The sequence below is a fragment of the Heterocephalus glaber genome, unplaced genomic scaffold, assembly GCF_053883595.1.
Source record: "Heterocephalus glaber isolate CG9 unplaced genomic scaffold, H.glaber_assembly_v1.0 deba00001594, whole genome shotgun sequence".
Classification (NCBI taxonomy): Eukaryota; Metazoa; Chordata; class Mammalia; order Rodentia; family Bathyergidae; genus Heterocephalus; species Heterocephalus glaber.
In genome coordinates, this window is record NW_028258369.1 from 14,562,715 (window position 1) to 14,585,642 (window position 22,928).

The 22,928-nt window shown below is 39.8% G+C and overlaps 2 protein-coding genes across 2 annotated transcripts in view; one reads left to right on the forward strand and one right to left on the reverse strand.

The window, feature by feature from the left end:
* LOC110345961 (uncharacterized) overlaps positions 1-22,928 on the reverse strand; it is a 147,658-nt gene that overhangs the window by 108,077 nt on the left and 16,653 nt on the right. Inside the window, exon 4 of the mRNA XM_087193772.1 lies at positions 507-574. Coding sequence (XP_087049898.1) covers positions 507-574 — 68 coding nt within the window. The remainder of the gene's footprint in view (positions 1-506; positions 575-22,928) is intronic.
* LOC106007840 (uncharacterized) lies at positions 14,711-17,345 on the forward strand. The gene is given in 3 exon segments (XM_087193695.1): positions 14,711-15,179; positions 15,211-15,276; positions 15,279-17,345. Coding segments are annotated over 3 exon segments (1,575 nt in total). The 5' UTR covers positions 14,711-14,845; the 3' UTR covers positions 16,454-17,345.

Consider the following 22,928-nt stretch of genomic DNA (forward strand, 5'->3'; position numbering starts at 1 on the left):
TCTCATTGCATCTCATTCCTCCTCAGCAGTAACACTACCTTGAATTTTGTTAATTATTCTTTTTTATTATTATTTATTTTTAGCAGTTTTAGAACATCTACTGTATATGCATTCCTAAAGAGTATTTGTTTAGAGTTGCTTGCATTTGAATGTTTTATATATATATACGTATATGTTCTATATTTTCATATTCTATATTCAATATTCTGTGTTTTGCTTCAATAATACACTTGTGAGATTCAGTCATGTTGATGGGTGAAATTCTAGTTCCAGCGTGATCACTGTTCGAGGGTATTCCATTCTGCTACTATATCACCATGGATTTATCTCTTTATTCTATCAATGAGCTATTTTGAATAATGCTGCAGTGGCCTTTTTTTTTTTTGTCTCCTAGTGCACAGAGAGCAGAGTTTCAATTATTTAGCGTATAAAAGTAAAGCCATAAGCTGTGTGCTTCATCACTGTTTTAGATAATAGAAAACTGTTTTCCAAATGGGCCTGCTTACCACTTCACATCCTTGCCAGCAGAATATCAGAGTTTCTCTTGCTGCTCCTTCCTCTCCCGCACGGGGTACTGTAAAGATAAAATAAAACGACTTTCTTCATTTCAGCATTATTCACAATAGCCAAGATTAGGAATCAAACTGAGTGCCCATCAAAAGATGAATAGATAAAGAAATAATATTATATAGACACACAATGGAGCATTATTCAGCCTTAAAAGTAAAAGAAATCCTGTCATTTGTAACAAAGCGAATAAACCTGGAGGATATTACATTAAGTGAGTTAAGCCAGAAAAGAAAGACAATTACTACATGATCTCACTTATATACAGAATCTTAAAAAGTTGAACTCATAGAAGCAGAGTAGAGTGATTACCAGGAGCCAGGGCCCAGGTGGGGTCTTGGTTGGGGAGGTGATGGTCAAAAGGTACACAGTTTCAGTTAGACAGTAGGAATAAACCCAGGAGGTCCAATTACAACGTGGTGACACAGTCCATAACTGTTTTGTACTCTTTCACCCACTGTACCACACATTTGCCATCTTGTACCAAACGGGCATTCACACACACACACGCACACACACGCACCTAGGTGCTAGCAATCACACCTGAGGTCTTATGTATGATAGGAGAGTGCTTTAGGGATAAGCTACATCCCCAGCCCCACATTCACTTTCAGTTGGAGTCAGAGAAAGTACATGATGTTTTTGGCCAGTACAGAGTTCTGCTGGCGATTTTTCCATGGACTCCTAATAGTAACTTATTAAGGTCTTCTGGAGCCAAAGGTGACAGTGTAATCTCACTGAAGCAGTCTTACCAAACGAGCTTTCTGCACAGCTTACGGAAGAAAATTTCTGAATATTTTTAGGAGCAGCCTAAAGATTGTTTTACTTGCTCTTCCTTTTTATTTCTAATAAGTGTACTTCACTTATGATGCCTCACATGACCACAGGAGATTAAATTTGTCCTCAAGCCTTGGATCTGGAAATGTGGCATGCATTGGAGCAAGTAATTGGCTTTCAAGATGACAAACCTATCTCTGAATTTGCACCTGCATCTCAGCTTTCATTGCATTCACACCAATTTCAGCTTCTTCACTGAAGAAAAATGCTAGAGGTATCTTTCCAGCAGGTCATGTAGGAAATACTTGCGGCTTCAAGGCACATCCGTCTGGTTAACTGCTTCTGCAGCTTCCAGCAAATAAACTACTTTCCCTGCAAGTTACCATTGGTTTTTAATGAGCCTGGCTATGTTGGTATCACTATCTGCAGAGAACAGAATTAAGGTTCCTTCGTCCAAGTAACATTTTCTTGAAAAATCAGTTATTGCTGCTTTTAGAACTTGTTTGACCTGCACTATCATCAGCATCTTGTACATTGTTAGGGAAGGAATTATTGCTTACTAAAAGCAGCAATAATTCAAATTAGTGCTTCCTAAGTTTCCATGATTCCCCAGAGGTCCCGATTTTGAATGTTGGGGTAAGAAGCAAGAACGTGCATTTCCAATGAGCTCCCAGAACATGCAGCTGCCAGGGAGGGCTCATACTTGGAAGAGCTCTGAGTTAGAAAATGATCTCGTCCCCACCCATTGTCTTCAGTTGTGTGTCTGCCTTGCTGAAAAATGTTCACCTGTGTTTCTTCTTTTGCAAGTTTCTAAACTTATTTTCAAGAAAACCATTGAGCTCTCAGTTCATTTTTTTAATTTAACAGCTTTATGGAGTTATAATTTTAAGACCACACAATCTATCCACTTAAAATGCACAATTCAATGCTTTTTCGGATATCCACAAACTTATGTAACTGCTATGGTTTGAATGTGTTCCCTCTAGAATTCAAGTCTTAGAACTTAATGGTGCCTAGTGTGGTGGGGCACATTTGTAATCTCAGCACTTGGGAGGCTGAGGCAGGTGGATTGCCTTGAGTTTGAGGCCAGCCTGGGCTATGCAGTGAGTTCAAGGGCAGCCTGAACTGCAAAGTCAAACCCTGTCTCAAACAAACAAATAAACAAACAAACAAAAAACAACCAAAAGAAACCAAAAAAAACCCCAATTTAATTGTCAATGTGATAGGATGAAGATATGGGACCTCTAAGAAGTGATTAAGCCCTATGTGCTCCTCCATTATGAATGGGAGTAAGGTCCTTTTGAAAGAGGCTTCACACAGCATTTGGGATCTCTTGCCCTTTTGTCTCTACAATGCAAAGGTCTTTCCCCCTGGAGAATGCAGCTCTTATTAAACAACCAAACCTGCTGTCATCTTGATCTTGGACTTCTCAGTCTCCAGAACTGTGAGAAAATCAATTTCTGTTCTTTATAAATAACTCTGCCTGGGGTATTCAGTTATAGCAACTGAAATGGACTGAGACAGCAACCATCACCACAATTTTAGGATGTTTTCGTCCCCTCAAGAGGAAATTCTAGGGCCGGGGATTTAGCTCAGTGGTTCCGGCGCCTGCCTCGCAAGCGCAAGGTCCCGAGTTTGATCCCCGGTACCAAAAAAAAAAAAAAGAAGAAGAAATTCTATTGCTATGGTTAGAATATGATTTGACCCCCAAGGATTCATGTGTCAGAGGTAGTGAGGTGGTGGAATGTTTGAGAGGTGAAACCTGGCAGATGACCAGGTCATTGGAAGTGCTACCCTCTGAATAGAATGAGGTTCTTTTGGGAAGCTCGTTAGTTCCTACAAGAGTGAGTTGTTATAAAAAGGCAAGCCTGGCTCTCTAACTTTCTGTCTCACCATGTCATCCCTCTCAGACATACTCCTGCCATGATGCCATCTGCCACAAGGCCCTCACCAGAGCTTGAACAAATGGGGCCACCCAATCTGGGGCTTTCAGCCTGTAAAATAGTGAGCTAAATAAACCTCCTTTCTTTATACATTTCCCAGCTTCAGAGACTTTGTAACAACAATGGAAAATGGACCAATGTATTTAAACCCTTTAGCTATCACCCCATACACACATATACACACACACACCAGTTGCCCAGCTCCCCAGCCCCTGGCAACCACTAATCTACTTTCTGTCTCCATGAATTTGCCTTTTCTGCGCATTGCATAAGAATGGAACCATACAGTCACCTTCTGTTCTTAAGTGTCTTCTTGAAGAGTAAGGAGCAGAGCAATATTTGTCATGAACATAATTAGAAAAACAACTCTTTCTGCTACCTTTCTTTGAGAAATGAGGCTCTCAGGGATGGAATCTCTTCTCGAACAGGGCCATTGGTGTCAGTAGTGAAGGTTATTTGGATTTTGAAGGATTTTACTACTTACCATTATAGAAGGATCTAGTTATTTTCCATGTGTGGTGTTAGTGGCAGCTGATCATAACATCCTCCCCTGAGCCCCACCCCAGCTCAGTTCACAAGGAAGGCTAAGTGACCCAGGCCTGCTCTGTCACAGGTCTGCCCTGGACATTTTCAAATCAGCCCTAGGGCAAGGAAACTCTTTTCTTGTGTCTAGGCTGGGAAAATGTGAGCCAGCCTTGACCTTTATGTTAAGCAAGGCTTCAACAACCTGGCTGAAACCTGCAAAGAGAAATAGAGATGGGAGGGAGGCAGAGTCCTGAGGACAAAAGAATTCATGTCTTGTCCCTGAGGTTCCCAGGGTAACCTGTTTCCTGCTTCTCTAAAGCTCAATGTGTTGATCTCACCCTCTGTTCTAGGAGTGTGCAGTGGACCTCAGGCAGATGATTAATTAACCTTCAATATCATCAGTCTCCTGGCAAACACGTGACATATGCTAGGGTTCTTTTTATGTCCCTTTCTTATGTCTGGTGAGCAGCCAAGCAGGTAGCCAGGGTCTCTGGTATGATGGAAAGGAGCTAAGAGAATAGAAGGTCCTAGGAGAATAAAGAGTGAGAACTTCTCCCACACAGCACAATTCTTACTCTGTGCTCACCATCCTCCAAGGGTCTGTGACGAATCAAGAGACTTCTGAGGAATCTAGGATGCAAGCTGCATCATCTCCTGCCTTGTGGGGCTGTTGGCTGCAGGTACATTTCTGTATCTTTTGCTACCAAAGGAAACATATTCCTCTAATTGTGTCTATGGGCATCTTTCCACCAGTCTCATCACTGTCCTGCTGAGACAGCTGTGTGATGAGTTATCCCAAAAGCCTTCCAATAAATCCTTTTTTTACTTAATGTCCTTCCTTGCTTTGTCATCTGCTTTGAGAAGTTCCAGCTAATACAGTGACTGAAGATTTAATCATCATCCAACTAAAAACAATCCACTCCCCAGAGCTTTGTGCAAAATACAACTATATATAATACAACTCTATCCATTGGAAACTTTGTGTTACAAGGTACAGGGGAAAAAACAACTCAAATTGAATTGGCTCACATAACTGATAAAAGTCCAGCAGTAGAGACTCTACCTCCATTTATGTGTGACTCTTTCCTCTACTTTCCTACGCAATATGGTCACCCTTTTAAGACTAGCATTTCTTTGTTTCTAACATATGTATGTATGTATGTATGTATGTATTTTGTGGGGGTGGGTATTGAACTCAGGGGCTTGTGCATGCAAGCAAGCACCAGGGAAATTCTGAAACAGAGTCTTGTTAAGTTCCTCAGACTGGCCTTGAACTTGCCATCCTCCTGTCTCAGCCTCCAAGTAGCTGGGATTGCAGGCATGTGGCACCACACCTGGTTTAAAATTTATTTTGTATTGCATATATCTAAATTATACAACATTTGTGTATATATATATATATATATTTTTTTTTTTTTTTGGTACTGGGGATTGAACTCGGGTCCTTGCGCTTGCACAGCAGGCAGCGAAATCACTGAGCTAAATCCCTGGCCCTACAACATGTATATTGAAGTAAAGGGATTCCTATAGTCAAGTAAATTATCACGTATCAATTACATCATTTCCTTCCTTTTTTCTGCTTTCTTCCTTTCTTTCTCTTTTGTGGCAAGAGTACCTAAAATCTACTCTCTCAAAACATTTCCAGTACAAAATATTATTAGCTATAGTCCACATATTATGCATTAGCTGTCTAGATTTACTCAACCTACATAACTGCAATTTTTTACCCTTTAGTCTACATCTTCCCATTTCTCTTGCCCTTGACAGCCACCCTTCTACTCTCTGTTTCTATGTATTCAAAGTTTTTCTTAGATTTCACATATAAGTGACATCATGCACTCTTTTCCCCCTTTGTATCTGGCTTATTTCACTTCCAAAATGTTCCCAGTTTTACCCATGCTGTTGCAAATGGAAAGATCTCTTGTTTAAGGCTGAATAAAATTCCAGTTCCTTTATACATTTACCCATCAATGGACACTCAGTTGTATCTATTTCTTGGCTATTGTGAATAATGCTGCAATGAATATAGGGCAGGTATCTCTATAAGGGACTGATTTCATTTTCCTTCAGTATATGCCCAAAGGAGGGATTGCTGGATCAAGTCATAGTCCTATGTTTAATTTCTTAGGAACTCCATACTGTTTTCCACAGTGACTGAACGAGTCTGCACCCTCATCAATACTTCTTATCTCTTGTCCCTTTTATAAAAGCCACTCTAATGGGAGGACTGGCATTCTTTAAGAAAGAATGGGTGTAGAATTCTCTGTACTCTGACACTGAACTATTTTCTAATTGTACAAACTTAGTATTTATGAAACCAAGAAGAAAGCAGTAAGGCTGGCATTTGGCAGAGACAATCTCAAGATGTACCACCATGACTCAGTTCCTGTTTTGGTTCAGTCTGTTGGGTAATTGTTGAACCTATTATATACTGGATATTGCTGATGACTGTACACAATCTGGTCAAAAGAAATCCACAGTTCTCTAGTCAATCATAAACAGTGACTTTGACTTTGAGTATAATATTGAATGCTAATTGAAAGGTAACCCAACAAATCCAAAGAAGGGTACTTAGCCTAACCTGCTGTGCTGTAAAGGATCCCTGGTAAATATTTTACCCACACTTGAAAGTACTTCCAAGTGGAACTTAAACTCCTTACAGATATGCCATGAGGGTAAGGCCCGACCTTACAGTTTCCACTTACCCTTAGCAGGGACTAGCTCTCAGGCCATCTTAAGTCCACACCACAAGAAGCCTTTGCACACTTGTATTTTAGCCAGTTGGTGATTTTCCTGTTTCCACTTTCCGCCCTTGTTTGTTCTCTTGTTATATTCGTTTCCACTAACTGCTGACAGTATATCAAGCCTATCCTGTCCTCCTCCATTCGTTCTTGCAATCCCACCCTCTCTACCTACTTACATATGAAAACTTAATTTTCCTTTTGCAGTACATGGGGACACAGAAGGACTTTTCAGAGCAAGTTGGCCAGTGCTGGAAGGGTGAGAACTGACATTTATTAGGCACCAACTGTATGTGTGGCACAAGAGCAGACTTCTTTTTTCATCCATTTAATTTTCAGAGAAGTCTGTAATATAGATATGGTATCTCTGTTTTACTGATGAGTAAGTCAGGCGCCAGAGAGAGTGCTACTCATAGAAATTTACATAGCTGCTGGGTGGAACCACAGATATCTATAACCAAAGCTGTCTGATTTCAAACTTTTTCCAAAGTTATGCTCTCTTCATTTATTACCTAGGGGTTTCAATTTTAGCTGCATATAAGAATCATCTGGAGAGTTCACATACACATACACATGTGCACACACACACATATGCACACATGCACATATAAGACCATGGCCTTGAAGGAACCTAGAGATCCTTATTTATTTATTTATTTATTTATTTATTTATATTTTTGGTACAGGGGATCGAACTTGGGTCCTTGCGCTTGCGCAGCAGGCGGCGAAACCACTGAGCTCCTAATTTAAATGAGCTAAATCCCCGGCCCTTAAATGTGTGGAGCCAGAGCCCTAATATTTTCCTTCAAAGCCCTTCAGAGTTTTTCTTTCTTCTCTCCCCCCCTCCCTTCCCTCTCCTCCCTCCCTTTATGACGCACTGGGAATCAAATCCAGGGCCTCAGGCATACTAAGCAAAGTGTTCTACCACCAAGCAACATGCCCAACTGCTTCTTAAATTTTGATATACAGTCTCACTAACTTGCTAAGGCTGGCCTTGAACTTTTGATACACTTGCCTCAGCCTCCTGAGTAGCTGGGATTACAGGCATCACTGCACCTGGCTTGGCTGTTTCTAATGAAACAGGCTTAGAACAAATTTTACTAGAATGTGCTACCTCTCAGATCATAGCAATAATTTTCATGAAACAGCAGAGGCTAGACAGTACTTCAGCATCAACACGTAAAATAGCTAACACAGGCACCAATACACAGTATTAAAGGAAACTCAGGGTAATTTCACCTAGGGTGCTTAATCTGTGCAAAGTGTTTATGATAGGCCTTGGCCAAGAAAGACAGCCACATCAGATCCCAGAAGCCTGCTCTTGGCTTTGCCAATGAGCCTGTCTGTGAGGACTGATTTCTTAGCACACAAGGCAAATGCCCTGCCCCAGATGCCCTTGACCCAGCTGGGGGGTTCGTTCATCTGCAGCTCCTGCAGTCAACAGCCCTACACATGCAGATGTCTCCTCACCTCAAGCAACCAACCACCAGTGTCTTTCTGCAACTCTGCCAAGGCCTTTCTCAGGCACCTTCAAAGCTGCTTCAGCCTGTGCATAGGGCATCCAGGAAGTGCCAGGGATTTATTCTCCCCAGGGGCAACCTTTAACTGATGAAGGACAGATACCAGTGACTAGAAACCTCACCTTCCTCTTGCTCAGTTGGACAATCTGGAAGCTGCTTGGTTCTCATGAGCTTTATTTGCCCACAGACATATTTGTTCCACTGCTCATCCTGTTTGGTGGCTTCCTCACCTAACATCCCCTACTCTCTCCCTTAGGCTTCCTGGGGTCACTTCCTAGTTAATTCAGTGTCCAAATCCTGGTCTCAGAATTTACTTTGGAGGAGCCAAACTAGAACAGCCTCCAGGTGTCCCATGTTGACCTTAGGTATAAATAAGCTAACAACGACACTAATTTATATATGATAATACTTTCTAGCTTACAAAGAGCTTTCCCAAACACCATCATTTTGATCACTAAAGGAGAATAACATTATCTAACATCATCACAAGAGAGTTTTAGGATGGATACAATGGGTTTGAATTTCTTGGGAGAAATGTAAACTGTTACCATAACAAAGATAGGCATGGATTAATCTTTCCTGTATGTGTACATTGTGCTGACTCCTAATGAGTTCTTCACAAGAAAAATGGTCTATTCAATGAAATATTAGAAATAATTCTATTGTTTATACACAGGATGCTCAAACAATTAATGCTATAATGTCAGGGGTTTTTTTTCAAGTTTTATGAATAGATATTCATGCTTCATTATGTAAAATGTGTTAAAAATATGTGTCATGGAAATATTTTTCACTGAGGAAAAACTAATTTAACATGGGTCACAGACTAAGGGCGACAGAGAAATTCAATAGTTTTTTTTCCCCTTATCCTGCTACAATTTAAACAAAATGAAACAGAAAAGGGGAGATCATCGGGGTTGCATCATAAAAAATAATCTACTTTGCCATTTCTTTGCACCATACAAAAGACTCTGCTGGGTATTATAGCTTATAGCATTCTTAGCTATGGAGAACTTTAAATAAAATAGGCTCAAAGAAAGGATATTATTATTTTGAGAATAAGAATGAGCAAAAATGCACAGCTTTCTCTGAGTTCAAATCCCTAATGAAATGGATAATCTTGCAGTAGAAGAATTTGATTTAAGCTATTATTGTCCCATCTGTCCTGAGTCAGACCTGGCCACTTTGCACATTTTTTCACACAAAGTAGGGCTCTTTTTTAGCACAGCTGCAATCTTTTCTCTATACTTTTGGCCCTTTTACTGCCAGTTAGATTTCTAGTATTTATATTTTAAAGAATTTCAAAGCATTTCCTTAAAATAAGATTAAGTTTATATTGGAAGATACCATATTAGCCACACAGTTAGGGTTATTTTAGTTTTATATTTACATTTACTTTTAGTTTTATATTTATCAAGGAAATCTAGACAAGTTCTTAAAATCTCTAAACCACAACATCCACAAATGGATGATCTTCCAGAATTTTTTCTCTTAATTCATTGGCCCCCCATTTTAATTAAAACACAATTTCAGTTATTTCTTGGGATCAAAACTGGGTCAGAGTAGTCATGACAAAGTGGAGTTCAAAGTGGGTGTCTCCTGGTAGAGCATGGCAGTGAAAAGGAGCAGAGCTTCTGAGAGAAAAAAACCAAAAATAATAGAGGAGAAAATGCTGATCATAATTCATAACTGAGGGAGAAAGCAGGCCAGTGAGGAAGCAACATCTGAAACATTCTTTGTGGCCACCCTTTTTAGGCTTATTTAAGAGAGGTATACACACTGAAGGGGTAAGAATTTGGGGAAAATTAAAGAAATTTAAGAGTAGGAAGCAGGTATTAAAAAAAGACACAGAATCAGTGGTGCCCTGAAAGAGACACTGGATTTGCTAGAGACTTCACATTAGCCCTCCTTAGTATAGCCATCGTGGCTAAAATATATAAGTAATTCTTATTTTAGCCATTAGCCTACTTACTGGAACATTATACATAGGGGTGGGGAGATCACAGAGTGAGGCTTGGTCTGCAGTCTAACATTTTCATCCTTGATGATAATTATAACAATATGGAGATGTTCACGTATTGATTAAAACTGTAGCAGTGTTCTAGACCATAATGCTAATTACTACTGCAGGTTTAAGGATAGAAAGCAAACGGGGAAAATGTAAAAGAATATGCATTCTTATGTTTTCTGGTATTAAATGAATACATTTTCATGGTGAAGTGAGAAGATACAATATTTTCAATATTTTTCTTTGGGACTTTTCATCTTTGTCATCAGATGAAAATTGTTTTATTTGGGAAAACCTGAAATGCATTTACATCTTTGAGGCATATTTTCAACTAAAGGAGGTGATGATTTATTATTCAGCACTCCAAAAAATGTTTATTAGGATTATTGCCCTCATCTATGATTGGTTTTTTTTTGGTACCGGAGCTTGAACTCAGGACCTTGCACTTGCAAGGCAGGCACAATGCCACTGAGCTAAATCCCTGGCATGTGCTTATTTTTATAACTTATCAAATACTAACATTCTGGTCTGCAATCAGTTTAGGAGGGAAAAACATTTGAAATGAATAGTCCTAAGATTAATAGAGAGGATAAATTTGATGTTTCCTACCTGAGGACTGTTTCAGACTCTGTCTAGTTATTTTAGAATCATCTAATAGCTCCATGCTGACTTCAATATTGTTTGTTGCTCATGAAGATGTTAACTTCTCCATGTATATCATTTAATCTTTACCCTGAATTTTAGAAGTATTCCTATTTTCTTCTCTGCTGGCATAGAAATATGTTTTAAAAATATGAATTATATTAAATACATTGCAAATAATCAGTTCAGTTCAAACACTACATTACACAGAATACTTGAGTTTTCAAACTGCAAATATTAAAGTTATGCCTGCTGTAACATTTAAATGAATTTTCTTTCAACACTTGGAAATTATAATATTCATGATTGTATTATCAGCTCCTTTTCCCCTACTACTACTGCTTGCATACTGAAGGAACCATGTGGGGCAAAAGACTTAAGTTGAAGTTATGAGGCTGGTGTAAATGGTGGATATCAGAACTGGACAGGCTGTGCAGATGTTCCTAGGCCACTTTAAGCAGATCTCTTTCTGTGTTTGGCTAAGAGTTAGATCTTGGAGATCAGCTAAAACTGTCAAAATTAAAGTCATTTGTGAAAATTTAAGCCTTAGGCAACATTCTTTATTTGAAAATCTGTAAGTATGATGCTAACTATGCAGGCCCCTAGGAAAATATGTGGTGAATAAGATTTTGCAAGAGCAGATTCCCAGTTGGAAACAAATCAATTTTATTACCTTTTTCATATTTTTCATTTGCAATTTGTGGATTCATAAATATTATACATAGTTAAAAATTGAATGGAATTCTATGATTTACTTTTTCATAAATTTTTTAGAAAGTAATTGGCTTGCTCTCTGGTACTTTCATGATATTGAAGATGAAAAATACTATATAAGTATTTTGATGGATTTTGAAACCAAAAAATTTGTGGTAGGGAAGTTGTCTCTCGAATAATATGGTTTCTGAGTTGGTATCTACATTGTACTTTTTCTACTCCGTTTTTCACTCTCACACTCCGTTCGTTGATTGAATTATACAAGGCACCTAAAGAGGAGCATTCTTAATAAAGGCTGCTCTTAATAGTGGAAAAAATCAAGCGGCACATCAAACTAAATGTTTGATACCAGTGGCTTTTGAATTTGCTGATTTAGAAAGAGGCATATTACTAAAATTGTAGCATACATTTGTTATGGGAGGTTGGAAATAAATCTAAGCATCGTCAGTAAATTTATTAGTTTATTATTACTTGGGTAGCCTCTGGGCTCTTGTTAAGAGCCACAGTAGCAGGGGTGAGAGGTGTAGCTCCATGGTACAGGGCTTGTCTACCATGTCCAAGACCATGAGTTCCATCCCCCATGTAGAAAAGAAACCCTAGTAGCTATTTTCATATTGATTTTCCTTTGTTCTTAAGTAGGTCTTTGTTCTTTCTAGCTCTTTATTTTTTTTGAAGGAAAAACTCATCCTTGTAAGTCCTTAAAATTAATCCCTGATTAATACATACTTTAATGTATTAACTGGCCTAGAAAACCTTTGAGTTTTTTCCCAGGTAACTCATCTTGCGCACTCTGAACTTAGGTTGTTGGAGTGTTTAGACATACTTGCAAAAGAAAAGAAGAGAAAGAAATCATAAATAAATGTTACCTGGTTAGGTTTTATCTATCTGGCTTACTGTAATCTTTTAAAATCCTGATTCTGAATTTGGTATCACTTCCACTCCACTTTCATCTGAAAATTTGATCAATTTGTCATCTCAAGAGAAACAGATGGTCTGCTAGACCACCCTGTGCCTCCCCTCAGGAAACCTAGCAACAAGCTGTCTCATAGGAACAACGTCAAGATATTTAGCTCAGAAAGGTGGTTGCTTTACAAATTCCAGATGCTTACATCCAAGATTCTGATAATCTGCACTTCAACAAGGCCATTACACTGACCATTAATTCAAGTCTTTCTAATTCCTGATGATACATTTCTTATTTGGTGTCCCTTGCTCCCTCCCAACTTCTCCATAAGTCTGGGGAATCACATTCTTTCTCCTGGAGTCCATTTTTTTTTTTTTTTTTTTTTTTGCTTCAAACTATTCTCTGCTCCAAAACACTCCACTATGGAAAGAGAATGGGAGAGAAATAAAATGCATGTATAACATTATCTGTCATATATTTCATCAACCTTTCACCTCTAAGTCTCCTCCATGAACATGATTTACTCCTAATCACTACTGTTTGTAGTATCATCCCTAGCCGATGATTTAATAACTGGCACTAAACCTGGGCAAACACCATTTGACCTAATGCTAATGCAAAGACAGGGTTCCTTGGAGAAGAGAATACATCTTCGTTGGGGTTGATGGCAAGTCAACTGGCTGAGTTGGAATGACCAGTGACTAGGCAGTCACAAGGTTTATGCCCAAAGACTGTGGAAGTCCTGGAGCAGACTCTCCAGAATGAAAGAGAAACATGGAAAGATAAAGCTGCCATGTTTCACCCTCTGGTTCCATCTCAGCAGTTCAGAGATCCTTTTAAGCCCTAAAAATGACAAAGATGGTATGAAAAGCAGAATAATGCCCCCCACAAAGATGACTATAACCTAATTCCTAGAACCTATGACTATGTTACCTTATATAGCAAAGGGATATTAAAGTTGCTAATCACTGACTTCAAAACAGGAAGATTTTCCTGGATCATTGGGTGAACTTGATATAATCACAAGTGAAAGAAGGGACAGAAGAGTCAGAGGGTGTTGGAATACCACATAACCAAAGGAGGTGTGTGCAGAGGCTAATACCTCCTACAAAGTCTGCTCACGATCCCAGGCCAAGTCAAGCCATTCTTGCAAGGCTTGGGAAAGCAGCCAAGTGGCTCCCCATCAATCACCTCTTGGGATTTTCTCTGAGCACTCCTTACTATGTGCACATTGAGTGCTCCGTAGAGCTGCTTTATTGGCTCTGTATTACTTTTTGGAATCTGCCTATTAACACTTAATGTTTTCTCTTATCTCTGACCTATTTCTAGAGTTAGAAATCTTCTGAAAATCTAACTAATTTCTTCCACTGAAAGAAAACTTGTATTTACTTGAGTTCCTAGAAGATCTGCAAGTCTTCCGGCCAAATGAGTCCTAGGAAGCCAACTCCCCTAGTGGGCTTCCAACAGAAGGATGTTACTCTACCCAGGAGTCCCTTCCTCTGCCTGACCAGGCCAGCCTTCCCACTGTTACATGACAGATAAGATGTTACCAACCCTTTCCACCTTCTCCACGAATATGTACAGTAACTGTGAGGGTAGGGTGCCTTAAACTACAAAACTCTTAGAAGAAAACTTAGGAGTGATTCTTCATGACTTTGGGTTTGGCAATGGACTTTTGGACATGGCACCAAAAATCACAAGAAATAAAAGAAAAAAAGAGACACACTGGACTTCATCAAAATTAAAAACTATAGTGAAGTGTACCATAAAGAAAGTTAAAAGACAACCTACAGAATGGGAAAAATATTTTCAAGTTATGTATCCGATAAAGTTCTAATATCAAGAATATAAAAAAAAACTTTATAACTCAACAACAACAAAAACCAATAAAAATGCACAAAACACTTGAATAGTTACTTCCCCATAAAAGCTATAGCAATGACCAACACACTCATAAAAGATACTCAATGTCATTAGCTACTAGGGCATGCAAATCAAAACCATTGTGAGATACCATCACTTCACATCCACTAGGATAGCTACCAAAAAAAAAAAAACAAGTGTGGGTGAGGATGTGGAAAAATTAGAACCCTCACACATTGTAAAGTGGTATGGCTGCTGTGGAAAAGTTTTGTAGTTTCTCAAAAGGATAAACATAGAATTACCATATGATCCAGCAATTATACTCCTAGGTTTATTCCCAAAACAATTAAAAACAGATAATCAAACAAAAATTTACACACCAATATTCATATGCAGTATGATTCACAATAGCCAAAAGGTGGAAACAACTGGAAATGTCCAACAAATGAATGTATAGGTTCTCGAGCTGACTAGAGTGGAGCTCAGTACGCTCGCATCTTCTGCGGAGTCGGCCGCCGGCCCTCACGGCAGTGCCCATCCTGGGAAGAGACTCAAGGAGAAGCTTTTGAAGCTTATAGGTTCGATGGGGCTTGACCTCTCCTGGGCAGCCCCCAGCTTCAGGAGTTGCCCTGCTAAGCAAGATGACTGCAGAACTGAAAGAGGCCATGGCCCTAGCACCTTGGGCCCCAGTGAAGGTGAAAAAGGAAGAGGAAGAGGATGAAAATTTTCCAAGTCAGGCATCCGGCCAACAAGTGCACACTGAGAACATCAAGGTCTGGGCCCCAGGAAAGGGTCCTCAGCCAGGCCTTGGTTTATCAGAAGAGGAGAAAAAGGGTCACAGCATATTCTGGGACATGGCAGTGGTCCTAAAAGCAACACAGGAAGCTCCTGCTGCTGCAGCCTCTGGCAGCTCCTTCCCAGGGACTCTGACCAAGAGTGAGACGCTGGAGACTCATGGGAACCTGAACTTATTAGGTTGGTGAGCCTGCAAGAGAAGCTAGCTGAGGTGCTAAAACCAAGAACCTACAGTTACTTATTCCCAAAACTGAAATGTGTGAAGAAGCTGAAAAACCCTCATACTATCAGGAGGAATCCAGAAACCTGAGCCTCAGGAACCTGAGTTAGGAGAAGCCTGTGAAAAAGGAAACATGTTAAAGGGGCAGAGAATAAAGAGGGAAAAGAAAGACTTCAGACAAGTGACAACAAAGGACTGTCACTTACCTGAAAGCTTCAAAGAAGAAGACCAGAAATGTAAGAAGTCTGGGGGAAGATACAGCCTTGGTTCTGGCTCTGTTAAAAACCAGAAAATCCTACCTGGGCAAAAACTTTTTACATGTAGTGTGTGTGGCAAGGGCTTCAGTCAGAGTGCAAACCTTGTTGTGGATCAGCGGATCCACACGGGGGAGAAGCCCTTTGAGTGTCATGAGTGCGGGAAGGCCTTCATTCAGAGCGCAAACCTTGTGGTGCATCAGAGAATCCACACTGGACAGAAACCGTATTTGTGTGCAAAATGTGGGAAAGCTTTCACACAGAGTTCTAATCTGACTGTACACCAGAAGATCCACTCCTTAGAAAAAACCTTCAAGTGCAGGGAATGTGAGAAAGCCTTTAGTTACAGCTCGCAACTAGCCCGGCACCAGAAGGTCCACATTACTGAAAAATGTTACGAGTGCAATGAATGTGGGAAAACGTTTACTTGGAGCTCAAACCTTATTGTCCACCAGAGAATCCACACTGGGGAGAAGCCCTTTGCCTGTAATGACTGTGGCAAAGCCTTCACTCAGAGTGCAAATCTTATCGTGCATCAGCGAAGCCATACTGGTGAGAAGCCATATGAGTGCAAAGAGTGTGGAAAAGCCTTCAGTTGCTTTTCACATCTCATCGTACACCAGAGAATCTACACTGCAGAGAAACCGTATGACTGCAGTGAGTGTGGGAAAGCCTTCAGTCAGCTCTCTTGCCTTATTGTCCACCAGAGAATCCATAGTGGAGACCTTCCATACGTGTGTAATGAGTATGGGAAGGCCTTCACATGTAGCTCATACCTACTGATTCACCAGAGAATCCACAACGGTGAAAAACCTTATGCATGTCACGAGTGTGGCAAGGCCTTCAGGCAAAGATCGAGCCTCACTGTGCACCAGAGGACCCACACTGGGGAGAAGCCCTATGAGTGTGAGAAATGTGGTGCGGCTTTCATTTCTAACTCACACCTCATGCGACACCACAGAACCCATCTTGTGGAATGACACCAAGGAAGAGGAAGACCGCCAGCCATCCGTCATCACCTGCTAACCCCCGAACTAGACACCAGGTTGCCATTTTCTTCGAGTTTTATAAGAATGAGCCCGATGTCCTTCAGAGTTTTTAGCACAAACACAAGATAATCATTTCAGAGGTTAAAGAATGGAAACAGCCCCTCAAGGCAAGGGAAGAACTTTAACTGCCCTAAGCAGTAATGTTTTCTAATGAAATGTGGCTTTCTTAGGACAAGGTCATACAAAGCTAACTGGTAATGAGCCTATTTGGGGAAAGCTCTTGTTTACTTAATTTTGTTTTTTAAAACTGGTAATTGCTTGAGGGATAGGCAGATTGTCAGCCTGGTTGAATTCTGGAGATTTGAACCTTTTGATCTAATATTTCAGGTTAAGCGATAGGTAGTAAAGGAAACCACTTGGGGTAGCAATTCAGCAACTCACCGGTGAACATTTACAAGCTTTCCATTTCCTAGGTAATTTTTAAGAAACCAATCAAAGCAAAATAAAACACCATCTGCTGCTTCTAAAGTGGACAGAAATAGGAAATAGCCTTTTCCCTTATTATCTATACCTCCTGAACCTTGGGATTGTAACGCTCTGGGGACCTCTGGCAAGTCTATTCTGATCATTCCCCAGTCTGCTAGGCCAAGTGCTTGAGGCTTAATGGAGTCACTACATACCAGCTACATTGATTTGTGAAGATTGACAACTCCCTCCCAACAGCTCTACTCCCCAAATACCTGTCACTTTTGGGTGAGATGCAACAATTCCATTCCGGGATAGGGGAGTCAAAGAATAAAGCTTGCCTGAGACATGAAAAAAAAAATGAATGTATAAACAAAATATGGTCTAGCCATACAATGGAATATATTTTCCAGCCATGAAAAAGAATGAAGTACTACTGATCCATGCTACAACATGGGTGAATTTTAAAAACATTATACTAAGTGAAAGAAGCCAGACAAACAAAGGTCACATATTGCATGATTCAATTTATATGAAATGTCCAGAATAGGCAAGGCCATGGAGACAGAAAATAGATTAGTAGTTGTCAGGGACCAGAGGGAAGGGGATAATGGGGAATCACTGTTAATAGATGATGAAAAGATTCTGGAACCAGAGCAGTGAAGGCTGCTGTGAAGGTACTTAATATCACCAAATTGTACATCATATTTATTTATTCTTTACTATTATTGCTGTAGTGCTGGAGATTGAACCCAGGGCCTCATACATGCAAGGCAAGCACTCTATTACTAAGTTACATCTCTAGTCCTTGAATTATACACTTTAAAATGATTAAAATGGCTCTGGGGATGGAGGAAAGAGGACGGGGAAGTAAAAAAGAATCAAGATGCAACATGTATACGTACCAGTATCCTACAATAAATATATTCATTATGAATCACAAACATATACTAATAAAAAATAAAATAATTAAAATGGCAAATTTTGTGTTATATGCATTTTACCAACCATGAAAAAAAGAGGAAAAAAACACAAAATCATCCTTATATAAAGCATGTTTGTCCATCCTGTTCACAAGATCTTGCCAAATGGTTTGCAGAAATCTCTGTACACTGTTTGTGCCACATTACTTTGATCAACTAGCCTAACATCATTAATGAAGGTACAGATTAAAGGAAACTTAATGACATGATGTGCTGTTCTTTGTGACCCCGCTATTTCAACTCCCACTACTGTAATCCATTACCTGGGAATAACATCAAGTACACGACATTGTTACTTTGGTATCGTCACTTTTTTCAGAATGAGGACTCCCTTTCCCTTTCCTCTGGCATTTCTTAGATATTTAAGGTCTCCTTGGTAAGTTTTCTCTGTTTATCATATTCACTTGGACCCAAACCCATACTTACAGACAACAGATGCTGCATCTTTCAATTGTGTCTTCTTTTTTTTTCTGATCTTGCCTCCTACTGCTTTTCTCTCTGCTTACTCTACCCTGGCCACATTAGCTCTCTTCCAATTCCTTATATCAAAAATGCCATGCAGAAACTCCCCCCACCAAGCTCTGGGCCTGAAAAGCCTCTGTTCCCTCTTCCCGGAAAGCTTATGGCCTCCACTTTCTTCACAACTGTGCGCAAGTACCACTTTCCCAGGAAGGCCTTCCCTGCCCATTGTATTCAAAATAGCATCCTTTTCTCTCTAGGTATCTACTACCTCCTGGTCTTTTTGTTTATCTGCTTATTGTGTGTCTCCCATTGTTACTACCTTCCTCTAACCTCATGGCATTTCTTACTGCCTGACATAGTTATGTGTTTATTTTTCAAATGTCTGGCTCCCCTAGTATGTGACGGTACTTAGTAATTTTTTTTTTTTTGGTACGGGGGATCAAACTCGGATCTTTGCACTTGCAAGGCAGGTGGTGGAACCACTGAGCTAAATCCCCGGCCCCAGTAATTATTTTTATAATCAATCAGACTTGGGCTTCAACTCTCCCCTTACCCATTCAGGCAATCAACGAAGAGTTATTGAGCAATCTTTATAGTAATCTTTATATTCTAAGCACTGTGTTAGGTCTCTGAAATGCAGGAAATGAAATGACATGGGCCTTGCTTGTAAAGGTATTCTGGACTAGTAGGAGTGGATAGACAAAGGTTTGTCATGAGGGGACATGGTGTGGGGATATCAAAGAGGCTTCTCTGAAGAGCTGAAAAGGGTTCAGATTTTCGGAAGGCCACACATTTCTATGGGTCATCAAATTCACTATCGTGTGAGCGAACACAGCTCGTACAGAGAGCTCCAGTAGTCTAAGGCTGGTGCCCTGGGTGCCCGGGACAGAAGAGCAGCATGTATCACCACCTGATTATTTGTTGATATGTTTCTCTGTCCTCCATTTCCCCTCACCTCTTGGACTTAACACCTTCTGAGCAAACCCCAAGAGCCTGACCCTGAAGGGTCATCACTAGGAGTTTGACGCCTGCAGTGTAGTGATTACATGGAGCATGTAATCAAGGATAAGGGGGGAAAACGAGGCAGAGAGCCCGGTAACTATGTTATTTATACAAAGCCCTCATTAATCCCACTTGCAGATGGCTGCAGTACTTAAGAAGGCTGCCAAGTCTGATTAAAATCAATCAAGAATATAGAATATGGGTCTTAGGTTCAAGAGACAGAGCTACTAGCGAGGGAGTAGTTGCTATATAAAAGCCTCCCTGTTCCAGCATAGGTTGGAGCAGGGCAATGTTCAGGGAAAGGCTGGTTAACCAACCCAGCATGTAATTGAGTCTGTTCTTTTCTCTGTTCTGCTAATGATTCATTAAGTAGAGTGTACCACTCACTGTGATCCAGACTCATGACTTCAAATCAAACAGAGGTGGCCAATTTTTGCAAAGTGTAGGAAGGAAACAGTCAGTGCCCTCATCTTGGTTAGGGCAGGCTACAGAGGCAGAAATTCTGCAGTTGCTTTTCTCTGGATGAAGTATTTTTGGAAAAATACTGTAGCTTCCAACATAGACGGAGGACAGGTGGAAAAAAATGACTACTGCTAAACACATGTCTTAGACTAGCTAACGTTATGTCAATTTTTTAAAACAAACCTTTGAATAATTATGAAGTTAAGACATTTTAGCTGTAGATAAATGGTTAGGTTAGAGAAATAAATAGACAATTGGCACCAAACATTTTTAAATTTAAAGATTACAGTGCTAAGAAATTAAATTTGATCTATCACTTCAAGGAGAGCTGAGAACTGTTGCAAAGTTACTGTGTAAAGGAAAAATAATATTTATATTCCATTGTATGACTATTATAATACTAAGCATTATTACAAGTCCTTGGCATACTTTGCTTTCTTTCACCTTCAAAATAACTTTCTGAAAAAAAAAAACAACTTTCTGAAATATGTATGCTATTAACCTTGTTTAACAGACGAGGAAACTGAGGACCTGAGAAATTGAGCAAGCTGACAAAGTGTGTGGAAAAGCCAGGATTTAAAGTCTGGGTTGGCCTGACCTGGAGGGGACACTGTTTGCTGTATGGCTCCCCCAAAACTTGTTCAAGCTTTTGTGGCAAACACGAAATACCTTCCAAAACAAAGTCCTGAAATGCAGATGTAGCTCAATGGTAGGGTGCTTGCCTAGCATGCATGAGGCCCTGAGTTCCATCCCCAGTAAAGCAGAAGTCCTGTCAGTAAAAGAATGAGGAAACCATTTTACTTACTGTGGATTTGGAATAATGGAACTGTAGTATGGAGTTATAGCTTCTTTAGCAGTTGTGAAAAGGTATGATCCTCTGCTTTCTATTCCTCCAGCACCAGGGATTGATCCAGGGGTGCTCTACCACTGAGCTACATCCCCAGCCTTTTAAATTTTTTTTAAATGTTGAGACAGGGTCTCACTAAGTCACTAAGTTGCCCAGGCTGGGCTCAAACTTGTGATCCTCCTGCCTTAGCCTCCAGAGTGCTGGGATTATAGGTGTGCACCACCATGCCTGACATGATTCTCTTAAATTAGGAGCTACCCACAGTGAAAAACAATGCCATTGAAAGAAAGTTTTTCATTTTAAGAGGAAGAAAATCACTTCAATTCAAGGTTGCATCATGAATATAAATGAGATATAAAATAAGAAGACCATGAAAAACACAGAAGACTCAAGAAGGGGGGTGGGGAGGATGAAAAGGAGGAGATGGAAGAAGGGAAAAAGAAGTCAACATTGACCTTTTAGTCCATTGTACCTATTGTACCTCTGGACTTCTGACTCATAACTCACGAAACACTACATTTCTGTTTAGAGAAAACACACACATACACACACACACACACACACGCACGCACGCACGCATGCACGCACCAAAACAACAGCATATTTGCAGCAGGCTTTGGAGGATACCTGAATTCAAAGTCCTCTTTAGTTTGAACTGGCCAGCCCTTCCTTGAACATCTCTAGTAACTGACAGCTCACCAATTCTAATCTCAGTCTCCTAATTATTATATAGTACTTGTTTATATTTTATCTGAAATCTACCACCCTGTAATTTTTATGCATTGGAACTTGTTTTCTTCTTGGAACTAAACAGAATCCTATCTTCTATCCTATCTTTAGATGCCAAAAAAGCACAAGTCTTTTGCCACTAAATATTGTATTTGCTGAGCAAACTATCCTCACTCGTTTTGGCTGTTGTTCATTGTCATGATTTATAACACTATATGATATGACTCTTATGAAGGTGTTGAAGTTGATCTCTGTCCTCATGAAATATGTTTCCCAGAATTGAACATAATAAATCAAAGCATGGGAAGATTCATTATTAAGGCATAAGACAGTCAGAATACTATATTTCTATTTAAACAGCCTAGAAATCCTTTGGTTTTGGTTTTTCCCCTCTGTTGCAGCCTCATCATACTTTTGGCTGTTACTTAATTCGGGCCACTAATATCCTCAAGTCTCTTTTTCAACATGCTGCTACTTAGCAAGTTCTCCACATCCTTAGCTTTGGTTCCAAGGAGAGAACACTAAACTTGTCCTATTTAAATTTCATTTTAACAGACATAGCCGTTTATGCATTATCCTGCCTTATTCCAAAAGTTACTGGGTGGCTGATACATTATCTCTGGGCCAGTGCCAGTTTAGCCCTTGTCTTGTCACCTGAGTTATTCACATTCCTTCCCTGCTTCTTGTTCTCCACATATTGATAACCAGATCCACTCAGCCCATACCCATAGCTAAAATATAAAGAGCAGTTGAAAAAGACCATGCTAAGAAAAGAGCTCTGTTCCGTATAGATTGTTGACAAAATTTGCAGATTTGACAAAGATAGATCCATTAAGCAGCATTTTAAGGATAGAGTGGTCATGCTGCTAAATTATCATCTACCCAGTTGCTTTAGCTTTTCCACAAGGAAGCCATGAAAGACTTCCAAAAATTCCTTGTGAAAATACAGAAAGTCTGTGTTCGTGGGATTCCTTTTGTCTACTAACAAACATATCACAAAAGAAACCAAAACCTGTTCATCATGCTTTTCTTAGTAAATTCATGCTGTTCTTTAAAAGGTTACCTCTTCTCTCCTCCCTGGACACTCACACACGACCCATTTGATGTTTTAAAAGAGAATTAACATTGAAATACTTGATAAATATTTGCATCATCTACCTTCTCCTTTTTTTTTTTTTTTTTGGTACTGGGGATTGAACTCTGGACCTTGCACTTGCGAGGCAGGTGCCAGAACCACTGAGCTAAAGCCCTGGCCCCCTTCTCCCTATTTTTGAAAACCAAGACACCCATTTCCTGTCTTCAGGAAGTGCTTCTATTTCCCATAGATTGCAGACAATATTTTATAGATCTCTTTTGAATATTGTTTTCATATTCTTAGATATGATTTGTCCAAACCTAAAGATTTATAATCTTTCAGTTTTGTTTACATTTTGTTTTGCAATGCTGGTACTCAAACCTAGGGCTTTGCATTTTCTAGGAAAGTGCTCTAACACTGAGCAACATTCCCAGCCCATTT